Source organism: Chiloscyllium plagiosum, chromosome 22 (genome assembly GCF_004010195.1).
Source record: "Chiloscyllium plagiosum isolate BGI_BamShark_2017 chromosome 22, ASM401019v2, whole genome shotgun sequence".
Classification (NCBI taxonomy): domain Eukaryota; kingdom Metazoa; phylum Chordata; class Chondrichthyes; order Orectolobiformes; family Hemiscylliidae; genus Chiloscyllium; species Chiloscyllium plagiosum.
Window position 1 is genome coordinate 45510011 of NC_057731.1, and position 25565 is coordinate 45535575.

At 41.7% G+C, this 25565-nt stretch overlaps 1 protein-coding gene across 1 annotated transcript in view; it reads left to right on the plus strand.

Annotated features, from left to right (window-relative positions):
• The window catches only part of armh3 (armadillo like helical domain containing 3), a 151629-nt gene that overhangs the window by 43234 nt on the left and 82830 nt on the right, over positions 1-25565 (plus strand). Inside the window, exons 13-16 of the mRNA XM_043712942.1 lie at positions 10686-10761; positions 13053-13149; positions 17739-17840; positions 21848-21906. Of these exons, the coding sequence (XP_043568877.1) occupies positions 10686-10761; positions 13053-13149; positions 17739-17840; positions 21848-21906 (334 nt within the window). The remainder of the gene's footprint in view (positions 1-10685; positions 10762-13052; positions 13150-17738; positions 17841-21847; positions 21907-25565) is intronic.

Sequence of the window (25565 nt, forward strand, 5' to 3'; positions counted from 1 at the left end):
CCACACTACCACCTAACTGCGGTAGTGCTTATTTTTTTTCCCCAGCACCCATGGTGTGTGTGTGCAGGTGTGAGACACAGTGGAAGACACAAAGTGCACCAATCTTTATTTAATTTCCACCACCAGGAAGATAGGAAAACACCCGAGTGGCCAGTGACAAGCACCGTACCTGTTTATTTTTTTTTATTTTTTTTTACAAAGTGCTCCCTCCTATGTATTTTTTTTTTCTTTTATGCACTCCACCTCCCTCCTGTGTATTTTTTTTTTCTTTTTTTCCCCCACACTACCACCTAAGTGCGGTAGTGCTTATTATTATTTTTTTTTCCCCGCACCCATAGTGTGTGTGTGCGCAAGTGTGAGACACAGTGAAAGACACAAAGTGCACAAATCTTTATTCAATTTCCACCACCAGGAAGATAGGAAAACACCCGAGTGGCCAGTGACAAGCACCGTACCTGTTTATTTTTTAAAAATTTTTTTTATACAGACCCAGCAAATTTCCTGTTTATTATTTTTTCTTTTTCTTTTTTTTCTTTTTTTCTTTTTTTTTAACCCTCACACTACCACCTAAGTGCGGTAGTGCTTACCGTACCTTTTGTTTTGAGGGCAGTGACACTTCCCTTTTTTTAATTTTTTTTTACCCGGGCTAAAACTTCTGTTTTTTTTTAACCCCCACACTACCACCTAAGTGCGGTAGTGCTTACCGTACCTTTATATCTGTCAGCCAAGCCTCCCTGATTGGACCAGGTTGACAGGCCCAATCAGGGAACTATTCCATGAGGTCCACCTGGCTGACTTTGTTCCAGTCACTACACTTGAGAGTGCAGAATCACTGAACTTGCATCATAGGGTACCCCTGTTCTGACTGTACAGTTCAGAGTGCTTCCCAAGAAAGACTATTGACTATTGAAAGACTTCTTAACAAAAAGTCAAGAAATTATTCAAGCATCCCAGTGTTCCATTTGGCTAATGCACATCCCTGTGTAGTATTGGAACAAACATAGCAAAAAAGTGACTACTGACATTCATAATTCATGTTGCCAAAATTAATAACAACCAGGCTAGCAGTAAAATTAGAAATTTCTCACATTACTACACTGGAATTTGCTCTCAATTTCTCTGCCTCTCTTTCCACTTGTTTAAACCTTTTTGACCAATTTTTAAAATATATCTCCTCATGTAACTCCACTTTTGTTGGATGACCTTGCCAAGGGAACGTGTAATGTCTTTAGGATAATTTATCTTACTGATGGTTGTGTATGAAATGAAACGACTTGGAGGTGCTGGCGTTGGACTGAGGTGGACAAAGTTAAAAATCTCCCAACATCAGAATATAGTCCAACAAGTTTATTTGGAAGCACTATCTTTCAGAGTGGTGCTGCTTCCTCAGGATTGGGGGAGTCAGTGCCTTAGAAACATGAGATTGGCAACGTGGGGGAGTGCAATTAATATTAGCTCTGACACAGCAGTTAAGCCAAGGGTGAATCAGTATGTGTCCTAACGCAGCCCTTTTGCAAGGCTGAGCTAAACAGCCATTTACAGCCACTGACCTGATGATCTAATCTAATCTTCCTCCAGAAGAAGCAGTGCTTCGAAAGCTAGTGCTTCCAAATAAACCTGTTGGACTGTAACCTGATGTTGTGTGATTCTTAACTATAAAATGCAAGTTGTTTTTGTGCTTTTCTGGTTGGCAGGAGAATAAAGAGCTCACTTCCTGATACTAATCCTCTATACAGTGGGCATTAGGTTGAGATTAAGATTTGGGTTATCTGAGTGAATTCGTCTATAGGAATGAACTTGATTAGGTTACTTCACAATCTTGTCTCAAATATAAAAGTGGTAAAGTGTTTGAGAGCTGCCTGCCATTTTAGAACTTGACCTTAAGGAGAATGGACCATTTCAGGGAATTAGGGAAAGTAAAAAGAGTGAGAGTTTGATGATTGGTGTGGGAGTCAGTGCCTCAGAGACATGAAATTGGCAGTGTGGGGGAGTGCAATTAATATTAGCTCTAACACAGCAATTAAGCCGAGGGTGAATCAGTATGGAGCATGTGTCCTAATGCTGAGCTAAACAGCCATTTAGAGCCACTGACCTGATGATCTAATCAACAATTGTAAACTAAATAAAAAGGCATAGCAGGAGATTGGTACTGCATCATAATCCTTTAAAATTGGACATTAAGTGCAGTCTTAATGACCAGACTAACGTTTCCCTGAGTTTTAATAGGGATTCTGATGGTGAGTCTCTCTTTCTTTACAAAGGTTCCAATGGGGGAGCTCCCTTATTAACAGGGTCTTGGTAGTGAAAATTTCTGAACCCCATCCTAGTTTTCATAGGGCATTTCTTAAATTGCTTCAGATTAATTCTATATATTAACTGTCTCTGGTGATTGGCTGTTTCAGGTTGTCTTGGGTTAGGCAGGAATCTGACTCTTGTCTCTGTCGGCTTCTCTTTTGCTGGCATTTTCCCATGCTCTCCATTCCTCTTTAACTCCATTAGCAGCTGTAGCCGAGGGACAGCATTCGCCTCTGACTCTGTGGATTGTGGCATCTTCTCTGCCTTAACTGCTGCACTTTGGAAGGCTACACCGAGGAATTTGTTTCATTGGGTGTGTAAGAAAATTGTGAACAAATGGGTATGCGTGAGGAAGAAAGGAGTTGGTAAAATGGGGAAGGCAATTCTCTGAACAATCTAGTGATTCTTTGCTTGATTCAATCATAGGAAACATGGTTATTTGATCTGTACATTAATGTTGGAGATATGAATGTAGGAGGTATGACACTAGGTTTTGCAGATGATAGAAAAATTGGTGGTCTGATAAATAGCCAAAAGGAAAATGTTAGACTACAGAAAGATATGGATAGACTGAACAGTGACAAATGGAATCTTATCCTGAAAAGTGCATGGTGATGCATTTTAAGATAACTAACAAAGTAAGGGAGTACAGGTTGTTCTGCCATAACGCCATTTCATTAACGCAAATTTGCTGTAATGCGATTACATCACCAACATTAAGTGCTGTTTCTAAAGTGTGATTCTTCTATGATGCAGAGTTGCACAAGAACTGGTGTGTATGATCATAGATCCTTAAAGGCAGTAGGATAGATATTTAAGGCATTGAATACAAAAGCAAGAAGATTATGTATTTAACGCTAGTTAGGCTACATCTGGAGTACTACAAGCAGTTCTGGTCAGCACTATTGGAAGGATGTGACTGAGAGGCTGTGAGTCTAATGAGGTGTACAGTGCTCGGAGGGACAAAGAGGGTAAATACGGCAAAGCCTTTTAACTTTGTAGAGGGGCCAGTAACCACGGGATACAGCTTTAAGGTAAGGAGCAGGCGTTTAAGGAAATTTGAGGAAAACCTATCTCACTCAGAGAGTTGTGGTTAGCTGGAATTCACTGCTTGGAATGGTGGTAGAGGCCGCAACCGTCCAGACATTTAAGAATTATTTTGATGAGTTGTTGAAATGCCAAGGCTGGAAAATGGAATTAGAATAGATGTATATTTGATGTCTGACATGGACACTGTGGGCTGAAGAAACTTCTTGTTATGTGATTTAAAACTGTTGTCATGTTGATTCAGTGTGATGAAGTCATGTTGGAGGAGACTTGTTTGCAACATAAATGCTAGCACTGGATTGGTTGTGCTAAATGTCCCCTTCTGTGCTCTCAGCCTGATGATACAGCTGACAACAGTCCCAGATCTCATCTTTCTGTCCCCTTCATTTTCCCCTGACATGGTAAACGTTGAATCTTTTTATTTTACTGTATTTTTGACTGTGGGCTAAAATAGGGGGACAAAAAGCTGTTTTAAGATTAGATTAGATTAGATTAGATTACTTACAGTGTGGAAACAGGCCCTTCGGCCCAACAAGTCCACACCGCCCCGCCGAAGCGCAACCCACCAATACCCCTACATTTACCCCTTACCTAACACTACTAGCATGGCCAATTCACCTGACCTGCACATCTTTGGACTGGGAGGAAACCGGAGCACCCGGAGGAAACCCACGCAGACACGGGGAGAACGTGCAAACTCCACACAGTCAGTCGCCTGAGGCGGGAATTGAACCCGGGTCTCCGGCGCTGTGAGACAGCAGTGCTAACTGCTGTGCCACCGTGCCGGCCATAAAGGATTGTTGAGGAATTGTTATGCTTTTTTAAAGCAAGTAACCTGACACCCATTGAAGGTGCTGTTTACCCCAGTCACAAGCTTAAACAATAGTGGATGGTTTGCAGACGAACTGGAGCCAAGAGCTGTGTGAAGATGGAAACTTAACTGGAAACAAGTAGCTGATTGGTCTGCAGGCTAGTGACAAGAAGTATGTAATTGGTTTCCAGAAGCATGAGGCTGTGAACAAGATAGGGAGAAGCCATCAGGTCTCCACAGGTTCAGGAGCTCAGATCTCCGTTCTCTGTAATAAGAAACAGTTTGGAATTAGAATTAGCTTTATTGTCTCATTTACTCAAATGAAAAGTTTACAAGTTGCCACTTATGGTGCCATCTTAGATACGAAGGTACCCAGGTACAGATTCTTAGGAGAAAAAAATTAGAAAATAAAGAAATAAAAAGTTCAGGATAACAGTCCTTCAACCCAATTCATGCTGGCACCTAGCCTCTATTCCCTGCTGAGCCTTGACTCTAGACTGCCCTGGCTTCACCTGGAGGCTAGGACACCATTCTGGAATCATCTCGAGGCTAGGACACTGTTCTGGAAACATCTTGAGGCCAGAGGTCTATGCTGAAGCCAAGCCAAGCTTGAAGGAAATCAGTGTATTCTCCTTCAGGCTTGCTCTAAGCTGTGACTTTTAAGTATGAATCAGAGGATTTTCTTTAACTGTGAACCAGTCATTGTGTTTAACAAACGAGTTAAAACATCCTGAGAAGGAAGAATGAGAAATTTTGGATCAGTACACCCATCATTTCAGTAAATTCTGTGAATTGGTATCATGGAAATACTTTCCCAGTTTTACTTTTGTCCATAACACTCTTGTTTATTTCCTGTCTGTGAGTGTGGCAGGGAAGTTTTACAAGGGGAATGGAGTTTTAACTTGTAGAGTTATATGCTGATTGTTCATAATTGTTAGCTAGAGTCCATTTATTTGTAATAAATTGTCATTCTTGTACAGAAGCTTGGTCCATGCTTTCTATCAACCTGGATCTGAAAGTGAAATGCATTTGAAAGTTCTGCACATTTTAAAAAATCTTTAAGGTTTTTGACAATGACAGAAATAGTGTGGCACAATGGTATGCCTGAGTTACTCAACACTAAGAACATAAAGATTGATGTGAGGAGCTGTGACTTGATTCTTCCACAGCTAGTTGCAGACCAGATTAGCAACAGAGGGCCTGTAGAATGGTTAACATTCTCATTTTCAGAATAATGGAAAGCATTCCTCTGAATTACAGGCCTGTGAATCCAACTGCTCTAACAGGACTGGGATCACAGTGAAACTGAGCACCCAGTGGGATTCTATCCAGTGGACTCAATTCCACAGCATTTGATGAGAGCACAGGCAATAATTACAAACTGAAATGGGTTTATAAATAGAAGCTCATCCACATCAATTTTTTCTGCCCCAGTTACCATGTTACACAGGACTCAACATGAGTGACAGCAAATCAAAGTGAATGCAGAGGTACTTTACAAGGTTCAGCCAGGCTATCACTTCTCTGACAAAGCTGGAGTTGTATGCTTAACAAATATGACTGAGAAAATGAAATGAATTCTGAGTCTTTACCTCTCTTTCCTCTTTTATGTCAGTTCTTTAAAAACTGTTTCTCTGATCAGCTTTGTTTTTTAAAAAATTTGTTCACGTGGGTTTTATTACCACTCCTTAATTGCTGTTGAGAAAGTTGTGGTGGTGAGTAGCATTCTTGAACCTCTAAAGTCTGTATAGTGGAAGGACGCCACAGTGCTGTCGGGTAGGCGGTGAAAAGACAGTGATATATTTCCAAGCCGGTATGGTGTGAGACTTAGAGGAGAAATTGCAGGTGGAGTTGTTCCATGCATCTGCTGGCCTTGACCTTCCAGGTGGTAGAGGTCATAGACTTGGAATGTACTGTTAAAGAAATTTAATGAGCGTAATCATTACATAGAACATTACAGCTCAGTACAAGCGCTTCGGCCCTCGGTGTTGTGCCAACTTGCGAAATTAATCTATGCCCATCTAACCTACACCATTCCATTATTATCCATACATATGTACAAAGCCCATTTAAATGCCCTTAACGTCGGCAGGTATACTACTGTTGCAGGCAGGCCGTTCGACGCCCCTACTACTCTGAGTAAAGAAACTACCCCTAATATCTGTCCTAAATCTATCGCTCCTCACAAATGACAACGATTACCTGCCATATTATTTTCTAAAGTGGCATCCTGTCAAACTGTGCTGTGCTGCACTGTTTCTCTTCATTGCATTGGGAATATTTGTCTAGGTTATGTACTCAAATCCCCAGATTAGAACTTGAACCTGTCACCTTCACAGTCTAAGATGAAGTCATGTCAGACAGGCAATTTTTGGGGTTTGATCCAGTGAGTTACAGACAGCCCAATTTTGACACAACCAGATTCCACATACGGTAATGAGATAAGCCGCTTGAATTTTTTTTAGTCCTATTGCAGAAAGAGTATTGGCCAAAATGCTGGAACAACACTTGGATCTCTTCAAATAGGGACACTATAGAAATGGAATAAGATTTAGTGCCTCATGCAAGTATGAACAGAAACTGTTGAGGCAATTTTGTTTTGAAGACAAAGTCTGATGGAAAATGTAAGAATATAAGAAATAACATGAAAGATAGGAGCAGATGATACAGCCCCTATTCTTAATGTACTACTCAGTTTGATCATGGTCCATTTCCCATAGTCATTGATCAAACTCTCACACTTATACACTCTCACACACACACTCCTTATCCTAAAACTGTGCCCACTTTCTAGATTCTGCAGCTAGGGGAAAACCCTCTCTGTCTCTAACATCAAACTTCAGAATCTCATATGCTCCAATGAGATCCTTTCTCATTCTGTATCACTGTCAGCCTAATGTATTCAGTCTGTCACCCCAGGAATAAGTCTAATGAACCTTCACTGTGCAACTTCAAGTGCAAATGTATTCTTCCTTAAAAATAGAGACCAAAACTGCGCCAGTATTCTTGGTCTCAGTGAAGCTCCACACCAATGTCAGAAGATTTCCTCATTCTTGCATTCCAATCCCCTTGCAATAGAGGCTACTGTGCAATTTGTGTTCCTGATTGCTTGCTGTACCTGCATGCTAACTTTGTGTTTCATGTATAAGTGCATAGAAATCCTTTCAAATGTTAATGTTCATAGGTTTTGTGCTTGTTTATAAAAATACTGCTTGTCTTTTTCTACCACAAAAGTGAATAACCCCTCATTTCCCCAAATTAAACTCCATGTGTCGCCTTGTTCCCTCACACGCTTAATCGGAGACCTAAGGCAGTGAAAGAGAGAGGCTAAATGTGAAATGAGCAGACTTGTCATTCCCAATGGCAAAGGACACTGGAAGAAACAAATACAAGGTTCACTAAGAATAGAAACTAAAAATACTGGAGAAACGTGGCAGATCTGTGGAGAGAGAAACCAAATTTATATTTCAAGTCTGATGTGATTGGTTTCAGAAGTGACAGCAGCTAGAAAGTGGTCATTTGTGTGGCCTTGATCAGAGGGATGGGGATGGGGATGGGGATGGGGATAGGGTTAGAGAGAGAGAGAGAGAGAGAGAGAAATAAAAGGGGTGGGGGATGGGGTCAGCAAACAGAATAGATGGTGAGAGTCCATTTTCCAACTCCTTTCTGAAGAAGAGTTACATTGGACCTGAAATGTTAATTCTGTGACCTGCACAGTTGCTGCCAGACCTGCTGTGTTTCTCTAGTACTTTGTTTCTATTTTAGAACGCTAGCATTTGGAATATCTTAGTTTTTTTGTGATTCAGTCAGGTGTGTCATGACTCACTGTGGAAGTGCACTGCAAATCAAGCCCCATTATCTGGAGTCATGAATAAAATTAAAGACTTGAGTAGTATGCAAAGTTCCCCGGTATATTTGTCTTCTAGACCCAGGTGGACACACAGAACCAGCCAGGTTTTTGTGCTTTACCAGAATTACTACTTGTTACAAGTAATTGGACTGAAGCTACAGATAAATTGTTATAAATTGTTGGCATATAACACGTAAAATTAAAACTTAGATCCTTCTATAAACTCCCTCTTTCTTACTCTAAGCTAGACAGAAAAAGACAGAGATAAAAATATAAACAGAGGGAAAAATAGGAAGGATGATCACTGAGTCTTTGTTCATAAAATCTATTAAGTTGGTTCTTCTTGATCAGAAGATTTCTTCTTGGCTTTCCTTGTCTTGATGCTTCCACTGGATTGAAAGAGGCACACAGTGATTGGTTCACTTATAAAATATCTCTCTGGCTTCTTAATTAAGAGTCATAGTTTACCGTAGCAGCTGGAGATAAGATAAATTGGTTTACTTCAGGTGTAAAGTGGCTTACTACTGAGAAGGTAGAGCAGACTTCTGGCTGGTAGAAACCTGGTGGTTTCTTTCTGTCTTGTTCTTCCGCAATCTGAACAGTTACCTGAGAGCCGAACACAGTTTTTGGCAAGCCAAAAGGCCTTTGTCATCGATAACTGATCACTAGTCATGGACCAATCAACTTCTTGTTGCCAGTCAAAGCTCCATTTCATTTGCAAACAGTGCTGTAACCCTCAGCAATACTATATTCACGAGCATCAAATTACTTGATCTAAAAGTATGCAGCAATCCTTGGTTTTACAAACAATTCTACTCATTTCAGTCCACAATTTTAAAAAGTACAATAATAAAAAAGACATGGTTTTTACACTTAGCCCAACTCAAGAGATCACTTTCCGTCACTGATCGTAACGATGTAATACAAACTTGATTGAATCACTAGAAAATAGTCAATTTTGGGCCAGCTGATGCATTTGAAAGGAATATGATTAACATTTCCCAAAAAGGCCGTAGAGATATTACAGGTTCAGTGGTTAGCACTACTGCCTCACAGGGCCAGGGACCTGGCTTCAATTCCAGCTTCAGGTGACTGTCTGAGTGGAGTTTGCACGTTCTCCTTGTAGCTGCGTGGGTTTCCTCCCACAATTTAAAGATATGCAGGTTAGGTAAATTAGCTGTGGGAAATGCAGGGTTATAGGATAATGGCGGGGGGGGGGGTGGAATCTGGATGGGATGTTCTTTAGAGAGTCAATGTGGACTGAATGGCCTACTTCTACACTGTAGGATTCTATGATTTTAGGTCTATATGATTCACACAACAGTTTAGTCTTTGTATCTTGTGGGTGCCAAGCAATGAGGAATTTCATGTATTTCACAAACATTATAAAACAAAATTTATCACAGAAACACAGAGAATTTAGAACAGATGTTTGAAAGCTCATTCAAAAGGTAAGTTTTAAGGGGCATGTTAAAACTGAGAAGAGAGGCATAGGGATTTCAAGAGAAAATTTCATTGTTTATCATCTTGGCACTTGGATACTCAGTTACCCACAGTGGAATGAAGGTAATCTGGGTGCTGTAGCAGTTGGAAAGTCAAGATCTTGGCTTTGGAGTGAACCACAATTAATGTGATTGCGCATGGATGAAGGACTGAGTAAGCTGAATGGTGCTTTTGGAATTTATGTGTTCACAGGATCCTCAGGCACTTCTGTAATCTCTCTGTAAAGCAGTTGTGCAGTATTTCGAAAGAATTATTAGAATTACTAAGGTCGTTCACAAGAGACTTGAGGCTAAGAATCTTTTGGAAGGAGAAAAAGCAGATATTGTACATTAGTTAATAAATCCTCAAAGTAATAGGATAACTAAATTGTGATTGATGCTCATTGCTTTGGAGAGTAGTGACACAAGCCAACTGTCCCTCTGGGGCTTTGTCCTATTCACTATATTAATAAATGATCTTAAAGTTATTGAAAATAAAATATCTTAAACTTGCAGATTAAAAATAGAAAAACATTGCATTAGTGGAATACTTTGCTTCTTCTTAAATGACTGAAGTAATTAACATTTTCATGTTAACAAATGTGGCTGCCATTTTAAGGTACAGCAGGATCTCATGCATTGCATGATTGGTTGATTTGTCTGTTGACTGAGAATGTCATGTTGAATTGGCGCTATGTTCTATGGGAAAGTAGGATGTTCTAAAAAAAAACGTGAGGCCAGAACCACTTGGGTAGAGGAATCAAAAATGAAATTTAACATTGAGAAGCCAAAGTATATTTGGATTGGAAATAGGAAAAGAATTACAAAATGGAATATTATTTAAGCCGGGTTTGGGGAAAGGATTTTGATAAATTATAAGAGTGAGGAATAGCCCCATGTTTTTTTTCTAATTTCCTGCAGCTCTTTGAAGCCTTGGAAAACTCAATTCTGGATTCTTGTGAAACTCTCAATTATCATTGCTGCACTATTTGGAGCCATGTCTTCAGCTGCCTGGGCCCTAAGTTCTGGAATTCCCTCCCTAAACTCCTTCTATTTTTGTTTCTCTATCTCTCTGTGTCTATTCTCCCCCTCCTCCTCCCCCTTTGACATGTATTACTACATCAAATGCTCTATGTAAATGAAGTAGTAACTCTTGAATAATCTTTGATTAACTGTTGATTGTGTGTTTCTTCTGATCTAGGACCAATGAAGCTATCCTGCTGGCACTGTACGAAGCTGTTCACTTAAACAGAAACTTCATTACAGTATTAGCGCAGGTGAGTGTGCTAACCTTGCTCCATACCCACCTGACACCCTCTTTAAAGCACAGTGAGGCATCTTTGCCAGTGGAGTTGATGGTATGTATGGAGCGGCACTGACTTAAATGTCCTGTTGGTCTCCACTCCTGTGCTGAAAAAGTAGGCTTTCGTCAGGGTGGTAGCAGTGATGCTTTGATAGGACCCACTGGCCTATGGCTAAGAAATAGTAAATGAATTCATCCAGGGCTCCTGTGCTTGATCACTATCCGAAAGACACCGCACACCTCCTCCTTGATGCCTCAACATTTTAAAATAGCTTTTGTAAACTGTTATAGGCCTTCAGTAGAGGTAGCTCCCTATCTTAGCCTGCTGGACACACTTTCCTCATTCCTGAAGAAGGGCTTATGCCCGAAACGTCGATTCTCCTGTTCCTTGGATGCTGCCTGACCTGCTGCGCTTTTCCAGCAACACATTTTCAGCTCTGATCTCCAGCATCTGCAGCCCTCACTTTATCCCTCAGTAGATTGTGAAATCATCTGGTGGAAGAGCTGCTTGACACAGAAGAGGAATAGACACTGGAAGAAATACTGGGCATCTGTGAAAATACCATTACAGTCTGAGTCAGTTCCTTCACAATAGGAGTGAAGAAGGTGCACAGATTTAAAGTCCCAATCAAGCATTGAATATTATATCTATATGGTCAGTGAAGATCAGAATTGCCCGATTCCCACCTTCACAGCCGAATAGCCTGCTGCACTCACTCAGTGGTCTCATGTATGTAAACAAATAACCTGGATGAGGTATTAGAGGATAGCCTGGGCTCACGGAGCCTCCCATCATCCACATTTCATAAACCTCAACTCATGTGTGAAACTCTGTTGTCTGTCTCCTAACTCTCACTGTTCATTTCATCATCCTGTACTTGTTAACCTTATTGGCTGTAGCTTTGGCCAATGCCTTCATTTAAACATTCTTATCCATGTATTTGTACCCTCACTCTTCTTTATCTCTAAATCCCAGTAACTCTCTGAGATCCTAATACACTTGCCATTCTGGCTTCTTGCCCCACATCCTTCACTGCCGTCCTTAAGCTGTCAAGCTCCAAATATCGGAAGTCCTTCTTGAAACACCTTTCAGGCATTCCTGAAAACCTATCTGTTTGACCCTATCATAACACCTCCTCTTGTGTTTTATTGTGTTGAGAAGAAAGTTGGCGACTATGCAATTCGACTATACGGAAATGGGCCTTGGATCTGTCCAATGCAGGAGTAGACAATCTGTATGATTCTCTTGTCTCTCTGCAGTTGCTTTACTAGAAATTCTCAGGTTCACTTATTCTTTAGCACCACAGGACTTCGCAGATGGACCCTGGTACAATAGTTAGGTGGCTGTTTTGACCAATGCAGACTTGATGGGCTGCAGGGCGTTTTTCTGTGCTGTTGAGCACTATGACTAAGCCTACACTTGGCTTTGTTTAACCTTGTGATCTTAGCGTAAGCAGTGATGTTACCCATTCTTGAAATGTTGTCAGTTAGATGTCAATGGCATGTCAAGCCATGGTGACTGGGGTCATCTTGCTACTGCAGTTTTTTTCTGCCTTCACAGTTGGTGAGATGAACAGTCTCTTTATGCCCTGGAGGACTTGTGGACCACATCTTGTTTGCCATCTCCTGCAAAATAATTCAAGGGATCATTGGAGAGCATAAACCTCTCCACCACATCAAGGTAGCTATCAACAGAGAGTTGCTTCCACATGATGATAGGACATGGATCCGTGTCATGATTTCACCTACTCAGTAAAGGGATGCGGGTGTAAGTCTCTGACTGAGTCAGATAGTTATGGGATGCAGCTCTGTGATTTCTTCACATGTGAACTCACAATTTGAATCATCCAGCTGTGTGCCCTTGCTCACAAGACATTGGAACTTCCTCATGGTGAAGGGAAAAATAACACCAGCTCCAGTACTAATGCTAGTGGGAACATCAAATTTTAGGAATTCATTGAGACAATTTTCTAATTTCATTTCTACTCCCTATATATTTATTTGCCCATCAGGGAAAGAAAAAATACTGGCATTGAATATTAATATTGTCACCATTCATAACCACAGAAGCTGAAAGTGGTGGATCAAACGTATAGGCCCACAGCTAAAGAGAGATGCCCTCAACTTCCATGCAAACCTGCTAGAATAAATACCAACAATCAAAGCAACCTATTTGAAAATGACCATTTTTTAAAAAAAATGTTAATTTATAGATTCTTGAATGTGTTTGTAAAGACTCTAACTGCAATGTTTCATTAATCTCAGAGCCACCCAGAGATGGGATTGGTTAGTATTCCAACAACACCAACACTGCCTACAACTCCAACCACGCCTTTGGGAAACATATCTCCTACATCAGATGGTAAGTCTTCCTGAAATCATTTGCCTCCTGTTCAGTCAACTGTACTCCTCCTCCTTTCCTGAAGTGGTTGACTCCAACCCCAGCTCTGGACACCTAACACACCTTATTGTGTGTGTGTTCTTTAGGTGTAAGCCCAAGCAGTGCTATTGAGCTGGGGTCAGTTAGTGAGTGCAAGAATTTGATGGGGCAAGTTTAATCCAATCCTGAGCACAATATTCTTGAACACACTTTACAGTGAGGGTTGACTGGATACTGAAGAAGACTGGGCTCAACTCCCACTGTGTCCAGTTCTGGTTGCCCAGGTATAAGGAGGATATTATCAGGCTGGAGAGGGTTCAGAAGAGATTTACCAGGATGTTGCTGGATATGGAAGATTTGAGTTGTAAAGAAAGGCTAGATTGGCTGGGATGTTTTTCACTGCAGCGTGGGAGGCTGAGAGGTGACCTGATAGAAGCTAATAGAATAATGAGAGATATAGATAGAGTTGATGGTAGTTGTCTTTTCCTGAAGATGGGGAATTTCAAGATTAGGGTGCACATTTTTAAGGTGAGAAGAGAGATTGAAGAAAGACATGAGGCAAATTTTTTACACAGAGGTTGGTTCAGTGTGGAATGAACTTCCTGAGGAAGTGGTGGATGTGGATACCATTACAACATTTAAAAGGCATTTGGATGAATAGGAAAGATTTGGAGGGATATGAGCCAGGAGCAGGCAGGTGGGACTAATTTAGTTTGGGAATTATGTTTGGCATGGACTGGTTGAGCCGAAGAGTCTGTTTCTGTGCTGTATGACTCTGAGATTCCAAATTATCAGTATTAGCACTGGCCAACCAGATGCCATGTAATTAACTAAAACCCTGAGCAAAAGATACAGCAGTCCCAAATTGTTTTAATAAGATGTTGGGCCCTAGCTTTATTTCCTGATACAGACTGGGAGTTGCCATCTTGTATTGAGTACTGATTCCACCACACAGTTGAACAGGACAGAGGCCGTGGTACACATAATGACTTCTCCTGAAACCACTTATCAGTGGTGTAAAGATTTAGAAGTATTAAAGGAAATACTGTACAGGATAGGCCAAGTTTTCATCCAAACTCTGTCCAGTTATGTCCGACACAAGTAATAAAAGGAAAGTAATACAAGTTTTTATGCTGTCATGGCCCTCATGCTGCAGTGCTAGTTTAGTAAATCTCCAGATTATCTATTGAGTTATTTATGACTGAGGTCGATAGAGTTTTGAACACAATGATATTAAGAATTTTAGGAATCATTCCAGAAAGTGTCATTGAACCATGATCTATCTGAATGAGCAGGCTAGAGCAAGTCCAGTATTGGCAGCTGATTCACTTGGTCTGATATCAAAAAATGGTTAAAGGCACTGATATTGCCAAGGCTATGGGCCCTGACACTAGTCCAGCAATAGCACTGATGACCTGTCTTCCAGAACTAATTGAGGTTCCAGTGAAACTAATCCAGTACAGTTACAATGTTGACATCTACTGGCAATGTAGAAAATTGCCCAACTATGTCTTGTATACAAAAAAAGGGACAAATCCAACCTGGTGTATGGTTGTCATTGTTGGAGGTCAATTGCCTCAACCATAAGACATCACTGCAGGAGTTCCTCAGGATAGAGTATTCATCCCAACCATCCCCAGCTGCTTCATCAATGACCTTCCCTCCATTACAAACTGGAGATGATAATTGTATAAGGTTCAGCACCAATCGTTAGTTCTTCAGATACTGAAGCAATCTGGTCCACGTATGGCAAGAATTGGTCAATATTCATAGGATCACAGAGCACCTGCAGATGGACGCTATTTAGCCCATCGAATCTGCAACAATCCTCCAAAGAGCACCCCACCCGGTCCCCTTTACCACAGTTTAACCCACTTAGCCTATATATCCTTCAACACTACGGGGCAATTTAGCATGGCCAGTCCACCTTAACCTGCACATCTTTGGACTGTGGGAGGAAACCAGAGCCCTCAGTGGAAATCCATGCAGACATTGGAGAATATGCAAACTCCAAACAGACAGTCATCCAAATCTAGAATTGAACCTGGGTCCCCGGCACTGTGTGGCAGCACTGCTAACCACCGAGTCACTGTGCTGTGCCTTCTGTGGCATCACACTCATTTTGGCCTCTTCCTACCTCTACATTGGGAGCCAACGTGCTGGAATTCCTTCCCTCAATGCGTCCACCTCTCTCTCCCTCTTGAAGATGCTCCTTAAAACCATTTTTCTAACAGTGTGTTTGATTATCCACCCAAGGCTGGAATTGACCTGGGTCCCTAGCACTGTGAAACATCACTGCTAACCACTGAGTCACTGTGCTGCCCATTTGGTTTTAAATAAGTCACATTCATGCCACACAATGACCATCTCCAACAAGAGAGAATCCAATCATTGCCCAATGACATTCCATGATATTAAGATTACCCCTTATGAATATCCTGGTATTACTATTGAGCAGAAACTGAAGTGGGCTAGCCGTATAAATATTGTGGCTACAAGAGAAGGTTAGAAACTAGGGTTTCTGTTGCATTGTTCTTCCGTTGTAAGGACATACATTTATCTTTCACAAAATGTAATTCACTATCTGACTCTTCAGAATCTGTTACTATCTGCAAGCACATGTCAAGAGGGTGTCCCCACTTGCCTGCAGTTCCAACAATACTCTCATAGCTTGATGCCATCCAGAACAGATCATCCCACTTGATTGACATTCCATCCACCACTTTTGACATTCACCCCTTCACCACTACCGCACATTGTGTACCATCTGCAAGATGCATTGCAGCAACTCGTCAAGGCTCCTTTGACAGCACTTTTCAAATCCACAACCATGACCTAGAAAGACAAGAGCAGAGGATACATAGGAACGCCACTACTTGCAAGTTCCCCTCTAAGCTGCATAATATCTGACTTGGAATTATAAACACTATTTTTTCACTGTCACTGAGTCCTGCAATCTTGCAACTCCCTCCCTGCCTAATAGCTTTGTGGGTGTGCCTACACTTTAAGGCCTGCAATTAGTGAGAAAGCCAGCTCAACAACATCGTCTCCAGGGCATTTAGGGATGAGCAATAAATCTTGGCCAATCCACAAACACTAAAGTTCCATGAATGAATAAAGAAATAATAATTGTTAACAGGAAGTTGGCTTTTATCTGATAAACAGAATGTGCAGGATTAGAGGGAATGACATGAGATGAGTTGTTCATTTGGAGAGCTGATGCAGACATGATGGACTGAATGGTTTACGCTGCTGCTACAATTCTGAGTCGGCCAAACCTATCATCCATCTTCTAGGTTGCATTTCATAATCCACATAGAAGATGAAAGTGAGTGTTATCACTAATACTTTTGGTTCAGGGGAGTGGTTTGCAAAGTGAGAGAGTAGACTGAGCAGAGGGCATGCTTTGAATGGTTTTGCAGTTTAGGGTAGGTGAGGGTGAGTGGAGAAGATGTTTCATACTTTAGTTGTAGAGCATCAGCCTTTGTGGAAAGTGGGTGCAGTGGCAGAAAAAGAGTGTGAGGTATTGGAGACGTTATGGTGGTACTTTTGCCTTGTGGGTTGGCGAAGGATAGTGATCTCCTACATACGGTGCTGGGCGTTTCTCTAGGTGGCAGAGATGCATATGTCAGTATTGGACCAGGCTGGCATGGCCTGGTGTAGCAGCCTCCACTGCAGTCTTGTAGGAAAAAGTCCTGCCTCTGCATCACCCCATCCAGCAGGAGCTTCAGGATCATGCCCACAAAACACGGTGACAATTTCCTCCTGTTTGCTATTTCCAGGGAAAATATCAAGTACCATGCAGGGCAGCTCCAGGATGGTGGTGCTTGTTAAGTGCACTGATTGGTGGGTTGCTTCAGGGTAGGGTGGTGATTCTTGCTGCGAGGACTCAAGTAACAATTAAACTGACCCATTTGGTAAAATACAGCAAGAAAACTTGCTGTGCCTAGTGGTGAGAATCACAGGAACAATCTTGACATGACTTGTGTTTAGCCAAAAAAAAATGGTAAGAGTCTGCTCTGTGTGTTCCTGTCAAGAGAAAGCTAGATCAAAACTGGGACTTGTTCCCTCCACAAGCAGGGAACCCAGAAGAAACTTCCTTACAAGGAGTGGTGAGATTGTGGAACTCACCATTCCAGGAAGCGAATAGTGTTGATGCAGTTAAGGAGAAGCTTATGAAGCAGAAGAGTTATGCTGATAGCATTAGATGAAGTTGATTAGACTCATTCTTGATGAAGAGCTTATGCTCAAAACTCGATTATCCTTCTTGGATGCGGCCTGACCCGTTTTCTTTTCCAGTACCACACTCTCAACCCTGATCTCCAGCATCTGCAGTCCTCACTTTCTCTTAGATGAAATTGAGTGGAGTGTTAAGTGCCAGCATGGACTGGTTGGCTTGAATGGCCTATTTGCATGCTTATTCCATATATTTTTGTGTAACTAAGTCCAGTAGTAGCATAAAATACCATCTTGACTGTGATCATTTAAATTGGTATGGACTGGGGTCTCTGGTCTTAGCTCATTTATTAGGAATTATGTCATTTAATTCCTCTTATCCCTTTCCATTGTAGTAATGAATTCTTCAGAACTGTCACTGGATCCAAACCTGCAAACCAGTAACCTCCTCATCACTTTCCTCAAGTATTGTTCCATTGTCATGCAGGATACAAAAGGTAAGGAAAGCAAACTATATTTAAATGAAAGAATATGAATCATATTTGGTACTATTATCTGTCAGGAACAATGGAAACCCGTTATTGTATTCCACCATTCAAATTCTGGGAATGTACTGTGGGGATGCTTGAGGATGGACAGTACATGGAGACTTTAACAACAATGGTCAGGTCTCATGAATGGATAATACAGAGGCATTGCAGACTGTATGCCTTTTCCCATTTCAGTCCACAATCAAAAATACAGAAAAATAAAATGGCAGGTCTTTACACCATCTCCTTCTCAAGGAAAGCATTTCCAACTTCTCCCATCTGTTTTCATAACTCGAGTTTTTGGAGCAATGCTTATAAACCTAAGACCATAAGACATAGGAGCGGAAGTAAGGCCATTCGGCCCATCGAGTCCACTCCGCCATTCAATCATGGCTGATGAGCATTTCAACTCCACTTACCCGCATTCTCCCCGTAGCCCTTAATTCCTTGTGACATCAAGAATTTATCAATTTCTGCCTTGAAGACATTTAGCGTCCCAGCCTCCACTGCACTCTGTGGCAATGAATTCCACAGGACCACCACTCTCTGGCTGAAGAAATGTCTCCGCATTTCTGTTCTGAATTTACCCCCTCTAATTCTAAGGCTGTGTCCACGGGTCCTAGTCTCCTCGCCTAACAGAAACAATTTCCTAGCGTCCACCCTCTCCAAGCCATGTATTATCTTGTAATTACCTTTTCTTTACTTGTTCACACTTTCCTTAGTATTGTGTCCAGCACTGTACAAAGTATTCCAGCTGACATCTAACTCATATCTTTAAAGTTTATGAATCTTTGGAATTATCTACGCTGCACTAGATGTGCACAAAGGGAATTTTTTAAAAAAAGTTGGAGTGCAGTAGGAAAATGGAAATGGAAAATAAGCCATGATCTTATTGAATAGTGAAGCAGGTTTGATGGGCTATGTGGCTTTATTCCTGCTCCTTTTTTTGAGACAGTGCAGCTTTGTAGCAATTGTTTTGCTGCATTTTAAACAGTTATATTGCTTTTCATGGCTTCGTATGGTATATTGGGATTGCTGATTCCTGGAATGCGTATTGAAATCGTAACACAGGAGGGAGGCTATTCCATTCTTTTGTCAAGGTCAGCTCCCCACTAAGTCTTTTCCCTGCCATCTTTTGATATTTTTCTTCTCTAAGTGTTTATCTAATTCTCTCTTACTGCTTGCAATTGCCTCGGTTTGAGTGTCCTCTTGTTCTAGAATAAAGCCTGTGGGTTTAACACTTTGCCATTGCCAGTTTGTTCTCAAATATAAATGAGCTTTTGTTATTATCTCCTAGTGAGCTGTCAATGCATATCCAGTATTGTGAAAGGGCAAGGGCGAGTCGGTTGCAGTGCCATATTATTCTAAATTCTGTAAAGGACAATAGCGATCCTGTGCTGGTGACTCAGTCCTCTTTTGTTGTTATGGTTTGTGCTTTCATACTGCTGGAGTGCAGCCAGTTCTGTGCATGTCCTCTCAAGTGACATGTATTGTAAATGCCACTCTGAAATCCTCCACTTCAGTGACTGATCTCAAACAATGGCAGTCACACCTCTCGTAAGCAAATGTAAAGAGATTTTTGATTTTTAAAAAAAAAATTATTTCTAACCTGCACACTTCTCCTGTGCTGAATAACGCTGATTTATGCACTAGGTTACTTATTCCTCAGGCAATATCTGCCATACAGTCCCTAACCATCACTGCTTATTAAAGTGTCAGCTGGACTCAGTTGTGGCATTGTTTTCCTCTCAATCAGAAGATGGTGGCTTCATGCAACATTTAAGTAAGTCATTGCCAATGCAGTGCTGCAGGATTGCTGCTCTGTAAGAGGTGCCAACATTTAGATTTAAGGGACTTCAAACTGGGGCTCAGTGTGCCCCTTCAGGTGAAAGGAAAAGGTCTTGTAAATTTTAACTGATGAGCTTCGAGTGTAGACCCAATGTTCAAATTAATCCCTTAAACCTGGTCAGTCCATCTTGCTTTTTGTGGGAGCTTGTTGTGGCATAATTTGACCATTGGACTAACTTGTCCAGAGCACCATAGGGCTTCTCTCCTATTACAGAGAGATAACTGGTGGAGTGTTTAACCTGAGTGTTATCAAGCCTCGGCAAGGGTCATGGTTGAGAAGGTAGGACCTTCATGGTAATGTCAGCTGGTACAGGAAATAAACCCGCACTGTTGGTATCACTCTGCAATTTCTGTAGTACAGTGGCGACTATCAATAGTTCATTGACTGTAAAGCATTTCGAGATGATTTGGTGCAAGTCTTCTCTCATTTGTGTTAATAGTGTTATGAATGTGTAGAGGTGTACTGTACCTTTGAGAGTTGATAAGCTAGCAAGGACTGACAAAGCACAGAGAGTCCTGAACAAGGTCACAATGTAACACTTGGTTGAAACAAGTAGCAGCAGACGGGTTGCCATGAAACAAAAACAAATTCAGATTCAGACAATCAGTTTCAATTATGCCCCAAGAGAATTCACTACAAGGGTATACAGGAAAGCCACACACACAGACCAAGTCCTAAACTATGAAAGTAACCACCCCAACACACACAAACGAAGCTGCATCAGGATACTATTCAAAAGGGCCACAACACACTGCAGTACACCAGAACTGCAAAAAGAAGAGGAACACCTATACAAGGTATTCGCCAAAAACGGATACCCGTGCAACTTGATGGAGTTTGTGGATGAATGCCATGCCTCTAGGAATTCCCTGGCTGTTCTCTGTCTGGCTTGCCCTGTGATAGTAGTGTTGTCCCAGTCGAATTCATGTTGCTTGTTGTCTGCGTGTGTGTGAATTTGACTGGGACAACACTACTATCATAGGGCAAGCCAGACAGAGAACAGCCAGGGAATTCCTAGAGGCATGGCATTCATCCACAAACTCCATCAACAAACACATCGACCTGGACCCAATATACCAACCACTACAGCGGACAGCTGAAACTGACAACCGGAAGCGGCAGGGACAGACCACTATAAACACCGGAGGAAACATCAAAGAAGCGCTTCGCAGGAGGCTCCCAAGCACTGATGATGTCGCCTAGCCAGGGGACGAAACGTTTGCAACAAAAACTTCCAGCTCGGCGAACAGAACCACAACAACGAGTACCCGAGCTACAAATCTTCGCACAAACTATGCCCCAAGATACCAAAATCCAATCAAATTTGAATTTAGTATTTTGATAATATTAAAATCAATGAAACGATCTTGATGTTTTGGGGAATAAAACCGGACATTTTGAACAGTTAGGGGGAGAACTGCCAAAAACCAGCAAATGTAGACTGCTAGCTGAAGAGCCCTCTGAAAGTTATCTGTCTATAAGAAGATTGTACAGCAGAACATCAAAACTGACCTGGTGAGAATCTACAGTGGAAAATTTAAAAAGGAAAATCGGCAAAACTGACTGGTTTTGAAACATGATTTTTCTTTTGTAAATCTTAATCTGGATTTTTTTGTTGGTCTAGTATTATAGAGTGGGAGATAAAAGATAGGTTTAAGAGAAAGGAGTTATAAATGTTTGTTGGTTTTAATTTTCTCTGTTGGATGTAAAGTTGCTAATTTTTACTTTACATAATGACCTCTGGGATAGTTCTTTGCTTCTTGAATTTTAACAGATTACAGCACTGGGTGAATCTTTTCTGTGTTGCTAGTTTAAATCAGCAGAGGGTTTACCCCATGTCGTAACAATAGATTTTGAGAGTGGACTTTGAGCTGTAAAATATATTCAAAACTGTTTTCTCTCCTGCACCAACACCATATGTAGTTTTCAGCTTAGATCACTTTCACAGTGTGCAGGAGCAGAAGCCTGTCTGATATTGTCCTCCCTTTCCCCTTCATTTGCTTCCAAGTTCACATTCAGAGCTCTTAAAAGTTGCTTGGAAGAGTGATTGTGTCATTCCCTTTATCAAACAGCTTTCTCACTGACTCTTGTGAATCTCTAATCCAACTGTGCATTCTCCTTTCAGATGAGCATCGGTTGAATAGTGCCAAACTCTGTCTGATCATCCTTACCTGCATTGCGGAGGTAAGTTACAAAATGCTCCCATCCTTGTATTAATGTGAGCTTGTACATCAAGGCTGCAGTCCACCATGTGTGGCATCAAGGAGTCTTAGGGTATCAGGGGTCAAACTCATTGGTTGGAGTCATACCTCACACATAGTAAGATAGTCATGATTGTTGTAGGTCAGTCATTTCAGCTCCAGGACATCTCTGCAAGAGTTTCTCAGGGTTGTGTCATCAGCCCAACTATCTTCAGCTGCTTCATCAATGACCTTGCTCTAACATAAGGTCAGAAATGGGAATGTTGGCTGATGATTGCACAAAGCAACCAGCACCATTCATAACTCCTAAGATATTGCAGCAGTCTATGTTCAAATGCAACAAGAGTTGGACAAAATCTAGACTTGGGCAAGTAATAGTTACACCGTACAAATGCCAGGCTATGACCATCACTAATAAGAGACAATCTAACCATTGATCGTAACACTGTTGAATGTCACTGAAACCCCCCACTGTCAACATCCTGGGGGTTGCAATTGACCAGAAACTCAACTGGACTCACTAAATGAACACAGTAGCTACAAAAGCAGGTCAGAGGCTAGGAATACTGCAGCAAGTAATTCACCTCCTGAGTTCCAAATCCTGTTCATCATTGACAAGGCACAAGTCAGGAGTGGGATGAAATAACTCCCCAGTTGCCTGATGGGTGTAGCTCCAAATATAGTCAAGGAACTTGACACCATCCAGGACAAAGCAACCCGCTTGACTGGTACCACAGCCACAAACATCTGTTCCCTCCACCAACAATACCCAGTAGCAGCAGTGCATGCCACCTAAAAGATGCACTGCAGAAATTCACCATAGATCCTTAGACAACACTTACCAAACCCATGACCACTTCCATCAGTAAGGTCAAGGGCAAAAGACATATGGGAACACCAACACCTGCAAGTTCCCCTCCAAGCCACTCACCATTCTGGTCTGGAAATATATCGCTGTTCTTTCACTGTTTCTGGGTTGAAACCCTGGAATTTCCTCCCTAAGAGCATTGTGGGTCAACCCACAGTACATGGACTGCATTGGTCATGAAGGCAGTTCACCATGACCTTGTGAAGGGCAACTAGAGGTGGATAGTATATGCTGGCCAGCCAGTGACACCCAAGTCCCATGAATGAATTTAAAAAGTGCACATTTTGAAATTACTGAAATGTCATGACGCTTTGTCCCTCCACCACCCTTTGAGGGAGTGATTTCCAGATTCCCACCATTGAGTGAAAACAAAATTTTCTGACATCCCCTCTAAACCTTCCATTAAATCTATGCCACCTCCTCAACCATTGATCTCTTCACAAAGAGGAAATGTTCCTTACTGTCTACCCTGTCTGTCCCCTCACAATTTTATACATTTCAATTATATTCCTCCTCTCTCTCCTCTGCTCCCAGGAAAACTATCCCAGCCTATCGAATCTCTCTGACTAAATTCTGCTGTCATAGAGATGTACAGCATGGAAACAGACCCTTCGGTCCAACTTGTCCATGCCGACCAGATATTCAGCACCTGGCCCATAGCCCTCCAAATCCTTTCCTATTATTATATCCATCCAGATGCCTTTTAAATGTTGCAATTGTACCAGCCTCCATCACTTCCTCTGGCAGCTCATTCCATACACGTACCACACTCTGCGTGAAAACGTTGCTCCTTAGGTCCCTTTTATATCTTTCACCTCTCAACCTAAACCTATGCCCTCTAGTTCTGGACTGCCACACCCCAGGAAAAGACTTTATTATTTATCCTATCCATGTCCCTCATGATTTTATAAGCCTCTATATCCTCCGACTCTCCAGGAAAACAGCCTTCGCCTATTCAACCTCTCCCTATAGCTCAAATCCTCCAGCCCTGGCAACATCCTTGTAAATCTTTTCTGAACCCTTTCAAGTTTCACAAGATCTTTCCTATAGGAAGGAGATCAGAATTGCACACAATATTCCAACAGTGCCCTAACCAATATCCTGTACAGCTGCAACATGACCTCCCAATTCCTCTACTCAATGCTCTGACTAATAAAGGAAACCATACCAAACATCATCTTCACTATCCTATCTACCTGTGACAGTCCTGGCAACATCTGTCCAAGAACACACTTTCTTTTTGAAAACTCACCACCAAATCACCCAGTTAACAAAATTAAAACAAACAAGTTACGACTAATCAGTCAAGTAGACCACCATGGGCACTACAACAATAACAAAGCTAAAGGAAGTGTAGGAAAAGAGGGAGAGAGAACCAGTGCTTGATATTCTCTAATCAAAGTGTTCAAAGTTGTTATTGCACATCTCTGGAGCAGATGGACCGCGAACCTTGGCTTCCTGATCCAAAGTAAAGACACTGCTATTGCACCACAAGAGGGCCCTAACAAGCCAGTGACTCACCCCCAATACATCTGTTTGACAAATTCAACAAGTTACATGTACAGGGGCAGTGCAACATTAACAAGAAGGAAGGGTGTGGAAAGGGGGAATAGGTTAATTCAGAACAGAATTGGAGAGAGAGAAAATGCAGTCTTTCTACTAAAGAACTTGTACTTGTAGTTTAAGTAAACTTCCATCAAGTCACCCATGTCCTTAAATAAATTAATAAATTACAAGCCAGCACTTCTAGATATTTTCTAATCAATCTGTTCGGAGAAGTTATTACACATCGAGGTAGAACTGGAACCTGGGACTCCTGGCTCATAGTTGGGGGTCACTACTACTGTGCCACAAGAGCCATCCAAGAATCCCCTTCTTAAGTACAAAGTTCAATGAGCATTGCCTACTGTCAGTCAGCACTGGAGGTATTTTGGTTTACCTGTAAAGGCACACAGAATTTTATCATTAACCCTTTTGGGTGGAGTCTTGTATGGCTGTTGGCTATAGTGAGATTTGTGGCAGAATCAGTCAAGTACTTTCACAATGCTAACCGAGGCATCGAAAGCATATCACTGTATCTTTTTTGCTTTTGAAAAGCCTCGGGGCAGGTTTCTTGCTAGGTGCTAGTGCATTGTCAATTAAGGGTGATTATTGCTTGCTCAACACTTTCTAAGTGTCCCAACTTGCCTTATTAATATTCGGCCTGCTATCTTACTAAACCTGCTATGAAAACTAGATGTTGAGAAACCAAAATAGATAGCTGGTAAATTCAGATTGTAGCTTTGACCAAAGGATACGTGGGAGCAATATCTCAGGATACATTTCATGTGCACATGGAACATGTCCACAAAACAAACATCTGATAGGCGAGCCTCGAAGAGCCCTCATTGGCAAGTCAGCAGTCCACTTACAGGATATTTCAGCACGTTTGGTCTGCACCAGATTTGTCATTGTATTGCTGTGCATTCAGGGACATGCGTTGAGCTCATAGAGTGGGCCAAGTTATATCTCTGGTCTTTACTTTTAATGTCATGGTGCTCACTGACTCTGAACCACCATGACCCACCAAACCTACCCCCTCCCCGCCCCCCCCCCAACCCTCCCTGGCCTTCCATCGTGTGCTTTGTCTCCTCAGCCAAAGATACCAGTCTCACGGTACTGATGTCTTGCCTTGTCATTTAGTGTACACACAAAGGAAGTAAGCTTGTCATAGTTGTGAGCAGCCTTTAGTCAAGTCAAGAAGGGATAGCCTTTATTCGTGGTGTCCCGACACT